General features: G+C 43.2%; 1 protein-coding gene across 1 annotated transcript in view; it reads left to right on the top strand.

Annotated features, from left to right (window-relative positions):
* Nucleotides 1-5346: 5346 nt before the first annotated feature.
* Nucleotides 5347-6000, top strand: part of xylt1 (xylosyltransferase I) — a gene marked incomplete at both ends in the record, with an annotated part of 188183 nt that continues 187529 nt past the window's right edge. The window contains one exon of the mRNA XM_079264310.1: nt 5347-5592. Coding sequence (XP_079120436.1) covers nt 5347-5592 — 246 coding nt within the window. The remainder of the gene's footprint in view (nt 5593-6000) is intronic.

The raw sequence follows: 6000 nt of genomic DNA, 5'->3' as shown, positions 1-6000 counted from the left end.
TCAGTATAATTTGAGCCATGAGTCAGTGTCAAAGCAGCACACTTTTCAGACATGTCCCCTTTGGATTATGGTGCAGAAGTACAGTGATGGCTGGTTGCATTATTCATGCTCTGAAATGGACCAGTCAAAAACATTTAAGTGCTTATTAATCAGCCAAACTCTAAACAATATGTAGATGGAGCCCAGATGCAAAAATATAATTTCCTTCCAACGTCGTGCAGACATATTGGATTGCTTCTTGTTGTACCTCTGTTCAAATTGTCTAGACAGAGAAAGTGTTGAGCTGCAATTAAGCAGTTATAAAAAGCCCAGATGTAACCTTAACAATGGCAAGGATGCTTAATTATGTTGTTGATTTAGGAACCACGAGGTTGGCAGCCAGCATTCTGTCTGTTTTGGACACATGCTTTGTCTGAGTGTCACTCATTTTATTCCTGAGGATGAAAAACCGTTGTGTTGAGCTTGAAATAATCATTTCATTTCTGTGTTTGAGAACCACCAGAGTGTGTAATTTACTTACAAATCCTAGGGGTGACATAAGCAAAACATTGGTGAGTAGCTGTATTTGCGTCCAGCAATTTTTTTGTTTTCCTCCTTGAATTATGTCTTTTTGGCTTTAATCAAACATGCCCAGTCATCAGCTTGTCAGGAAACTATTATCGCTCTTTCTGTCTCCAGTCTGATGGACTCGACATATGAGGAGCAACATCACTTACTCTCCATTCATTTCCTGTAGAACTTGTATGTTCATTCATTCGTTCATTCATTCATTCATTGTCCTAATCGGTTAGTCTGATGAAGGGTTGGAAGCTGGAGCCTATCCCAGCAGTCTTTGGACGAAAGGCGGGGTACACCCTGGACAGCTCGCCAGTCCGTCACAGGCTAGAACTTGAACAATGAGGTGAAAATCACTGTCCTCCAGCCAAGCAACAGGCAGCATTCATGCATGTGAAAGTTTGTCCTCAGACACACATGAGCTCATGACGTGACACAAGACATATTCAACGTTTGTTGCTCTTACATGACACTACAAGCAATCAATGATGGTTTCATTGAATAATCAATTAGAACATCATTTTTTCTGGATCAGCGTGAAGGTCTGCCGTCACATGACCATTTCATCATGCTGTTTTATTGTGTTTAATACCAGTAGTCTTTTTCTTCTGTCAAGTACAGTTAACAGCAGCGTTTCTGTCAATTTGAGCAAAATCTTTCATGCTTTATCTGTCAGGAACTGCAGGGAAAATCCTAAAATACCCTCCAATATCAGAACCAGTCACATTTCTTGGAGGTCAATTGAAGCTACTCAAGAGTGATGCATAACACTGTCACTGTTGCTGCCATTTGTTTCATCCTGTGTGTTGGGTTTCTCCTAGCATTTGGCCTGTCTGTCATTTTTCATGTACCGTCTGTTGAGTTTCAACTGGTTGACAAAAAGTTTATCATGTACAATCAGTTTCTGTCGCCAACCGAGTTCAACAACTTACCGTTGAAAGTAATCCTAGGGAGAGCAGGTGATCAGGGAAGTTCGTCAGTGTTTGGCGTGTTCAGCATTACCTCGCATTGGCTCTGTTAAAACACCGTGTTAGGGAGCAACAACACAATCAACTAACAATTCGGATTGTGACAAAACAAAACTCGCCATGAGGCGACACGTCAGATGACGTGAGAAAGCCAGCCCATTACTTGGGATGCCACGGCCGCAGCGGGGAGTGGAAACGTGACTCATTGCTCGTGTAACACTGGAAGTTAAATCACAAAGCTGCTGCAGCACAGGAAGCTGACCCGCCAAAATAAAGCAACCCTACATGATCAATGGGCTACATTCACAAGTTCATTAATCTTTAACCAGTTTAAAGGTATCTTCCTTTTTATTTCTCTTGGATATCCTTCACTAAAGGCACACCGCGTTATTGGGTGCAAGCTAAGACAAAAGTAAAACAAAGTCACGAAAGCAAACCAGCGAGTTTGGTTGAACTTTTTTCAACAACAGTAACGGTACTTATTTTAAAATAAACACTTCAGTGTGAAACAAATCCGTCAAAGTCTTCATCTTCTGTGTTGGAATTGACCATCTGGGCAATTTCATCATCAAGCAGATTCTCCCTCTTTTTGTTGTCAGAGTCAGTGATGTTGCTGGGTGATACCGGCTTTTGCGAAAGCTCAGACAACAATTGATGGTGATATGTTAGCCCAGACATCCACAATCCACTCCCATATGGAGGCATAACTTGCCCGACACTGCTTCTTTGTGAAGGCGTGCTCGCTCTTTCTTATCCATTGCTCCCATGACACTCGCAACTCAGCTTGAAACGCCCTGTTCACACCAATGTCCAGCAGTTTTAGTTCTTTCGTTAGTCCTCCCGGGATGAAGGCAAGCTCAGAGTTTATTTGCTGTTCTTGATTTTTCACAGTTGCCATGATATGGGCGCTCATGTAGTCGCGGTTCTACAGAGACGGTGATGCATGATGAAAATCATCTCTTTACGTATGCAATTTCTGCAAAAATGAGCGGCTTTTAAGTGCACCTCATGGAAGGAAAAATATGGTAATTCAAACTTAGTGTTTTTCTCTTTTTTAGCCTGCTAGCTAAGTAAATGAGTGGGTTGAAGGTGTTACTGAAGGACTCAACAGGAGAAGGATAGACTGAACTGTTCAAAGATGTATTAGTTTCTGTATTATCTGTGCTTCTTACCACTTTCTTGGCGTCTTTTCTGTGAGAGCAAGAGAAGAGGGCAGGGCCACTTTTGGGGGTTCTACGTAGTGCAGACATTGTTAACTTACCACTTTGTCACTGCTCTGTGGTGATTTGACATTGATCAGACACTCTTGGGCCCCCTTCTGGCTGGGGGCTCCAAGCACTTGCCTACCTTGCCTGTTGGCATGCAGCGTCTCTGAATGCACGAGGCTTTTATTTTGAAAAACAGCCTTTTGTTCTCCAAACTGCGAGCTGGTGAGTTTTCAGACGGCTGGCTTGTAGGTGGGTCAGTTCATGAAATCCTCAGTAAAAATAAAAGAGGCCTTTATTAGAAACAGCTGTGTCTGAACTGTGAATAAGACGGTGTCATATATTTCTTTCTTTCATTAAGGTGACAGTACATCCACCCTACACCCCCACCTGCTTTATCCGGTAAGGAGGTTATGTTTTACTGTTCATCTGTTTGTTGGTGTTCAACATAAATAAAAAACGTATGGATGGATTTTCATGAAATATTCAGGAGTTGTTGGAAACATGAAAAGGAAGAACTTGTTTAATTGTGGTGCAGATCCAGGTCACCGTTTGGATCCAGGAACTTTTTAAAGGCCTTGGCGGAAGTTTGCGCTCTCTGAGCGTTTTTCCAGTAATATGCTGATTTTTCTTTTCTTCACCTTTGAAAGAATTTATAGGTCTTTTTACTTCTATTCTATTCTATTCTATTCTATTCTATTCTATTCTATTCTATTCTATTCTATTCTACAGTCATTTAGCAAAGTCCAGAAACGCTTTTATCCAAAGCAAAGTACATCTGAGATTGAGAACAACACAAGCAGGAAATCAAAGAGTGGAGGACATCATAGGTAGGTGTTGGTCAGACTGCTGGAGTCCAGTTGGATGCAGGTGTTAACACGTAGTGCTACAGGCTTGTTTAGTTTGTTTTGGGGTTTTTTAAATGTGTGTGTTAAATTTAAAATTTAACACAGGTTTTATTGTCGAGATGAACATTTCTTGATGGAAAGAATATTTTAATCCCTTTAGTGTGTTCCAGAATCCAGAACATTTCATCTTCCATCATGCTTTGTTGCTGCATCGACGCAGAACCGTCCATGCCTGCACATCAATGCAGCACAGAAACGATTGAATTCAACACATCGAGCCTTCTTGCTGACATCTTTTGCTAGGCACATGCTATGTTGTGGAAAAGGGCGGGGCTTGCTGACAGAGCGTTCCTGGGCCTGCGTTTGTGATTGGTTGGGAGGAGGAGTAACTGTAGTATGAAGCTACGTGATTTGCTATGAAGAAAAAAGAAGGTAAAACTGTTTTTCTATTGAACTTTTAATCCACCTTTTTTTTCTATTGAACTGTTTTTTTTATTTTTTAGTGTAAAGTTTTATGTCAACAAATCATTTTTGTTCTTTGCTTTTTTAGACTTGACATCATGTAAAAACTTGCATTTCTGACACTAATCACCGTTTTGTCTGAGCAGCACATTTAACTTGAATATTTTAATACATTAAAAACTCATTGTAATTACTTCTGCTGCATTAAATAAAAAAAAACCCTCATATTTCTGTTGTTAGATAATGGTGTTAATCCCGTTAAACTGGCCTGGTTTATTTACATTTAGTCAGACACATTATATTTAGGATTTACATAATTATATTTAATTTACTTAGCAAGTTATTTTTTATCAGTGTGCATTTGGCACTGAGGTGTTGAGCTTGGATTCAGGGAGTTCCAGGAGGTGTGTATGGCAGCAGGAAAAGAGAAGACCTGTAGTTAGCGGTGAGTTTTCATCCACACCGTCTGAGAACTCACCTGTATGACCTGCCGATGCAGCAGGTGATGCTATCCGCTCACTTACCGACAAACTACAAATAAAAGGATCCCCAAGAAATCACTGGCGTTTCTTTCTGGAATCATTTGAGTTCCAGAATTCATAACGTATCAACAATTTTAAAGATGAGATAAAATGAGATTATGTAAACTGAGATTAGATTAGATATACAAAGGAAGATGAGATGAGATGAGATGACAAAATTAGATAAGTAAAAATAGAAGGAGGGAAAACTAAAATAAACACTTAAAATGAAAAGTTTAATGGAAAAGTGGAGTAATAGAACAGGTGGAAAGAACCTGCTGAGTTGGTTAGACTGATGTAAAAGTTGACATGAAGCGGTAAATGCCACGTTCAGCATCTGGATGTGATGAAACTTTATCATACATGAAATAATTACAAGCTGCTAAACACAACTTATGTTTCTTTCCCTTCAGCAGCTGCAAAGTGAAGAAGAAAAGACCATCAGTAGAAGATTCAGAGGTTCATCAGAAGGTTCAGTGCTGTCTGCTGCTTTTCCTTCTCATGAAGACTTTCAGCATTTCAGCCAGCTGTCTGATCAGTGTCATGATGGGAAGATGGAAGGTTTCAGTCATTTCTGTGAGAGGAGGAAACTTCCTGCAGCATCACTTCCACCACACGGTGGCCCTGTGTCTCTCCTTCTGCACGCGCAGCCTCCTCCTCCTCCTCCTCCTCCTCCTCCTCCTCCTCCTCTTCCTCCTCCTCCCCCCTCCTCCTCCTTTACAACCCTCCCGTGGAGCTGCGCACAGCTCCAGACGCGTCCTCCAGCTCCGTGCGGCGCGGTGTGAAGATGGTTGGCGGCTGGTGCGCGCGCAGGTTGGCCCGCCGCTCGCGGTCCGCCCTGGTAGCAGCCCTCACGGTGCTGCTGGTCCAGACCCTGGTGGTGTGGAACTTCAGCAGCCTGGACTCCGGCGAGGAGAGAGACAACGGAGGCTCCAGCGTGCGGGAGAAGAGGGAGCGGGTCGCGGACTATTTCCAGCGGCGGCAGCATCTCCCCCCGCCCGGGAGGGGGGCACCTCGCCACATCCAGCAGCCGGTAAGACAGAAGCCCCGCCGATGCTGTTTCATTCAGACTGGTTAGAGATGGAGAAGGTCTTCTGGCTTCACTGGCAGGGCCTGCAGATGGAGGTCTGGCTGTTGTCAGTCCAGCGGAGGGAAATGAGATGAAATGATGTCTGAAGGAGACAGATGCAGAGCCCTGTTCATGCTGAACGTTTGAATGAGCACACTCCTGCTTCAGTGTGTCCAGCAGCCAGAAGAACACACACGTTCCACATGAAGCGGAGGGTACCTGTACCCGCCAGGCCTGGGGGGGGGGGGGGGGGGGGGGGGGGTCTCAGCCAGCTGGAGTGTCTGAAACACATCCTCATCTTTCATCATCTGCTGTGTGGAAAGGAGAGGCTCAGAAACACACTTTCAACAACTTAAAACGACATTTTTAGGA

Source organism: Telmatherina bonti (genome assembly GCF_933228915.1).
Source record: "Telmatherina bonti genome assembly, chromosome: 3".
Taxonomy (NCBI): domain Eukaryota; kingdom Metazoa; phylum Chordata; class Actinopteri; order Atheriniformes; family Telmatherinidae; genus Telmatherina; species Telmatherina bonti.
Note: the sequence above shows the minus strand (reverse complement) of the source record. Positions and strands in the feature narration are given on the sequence as shown.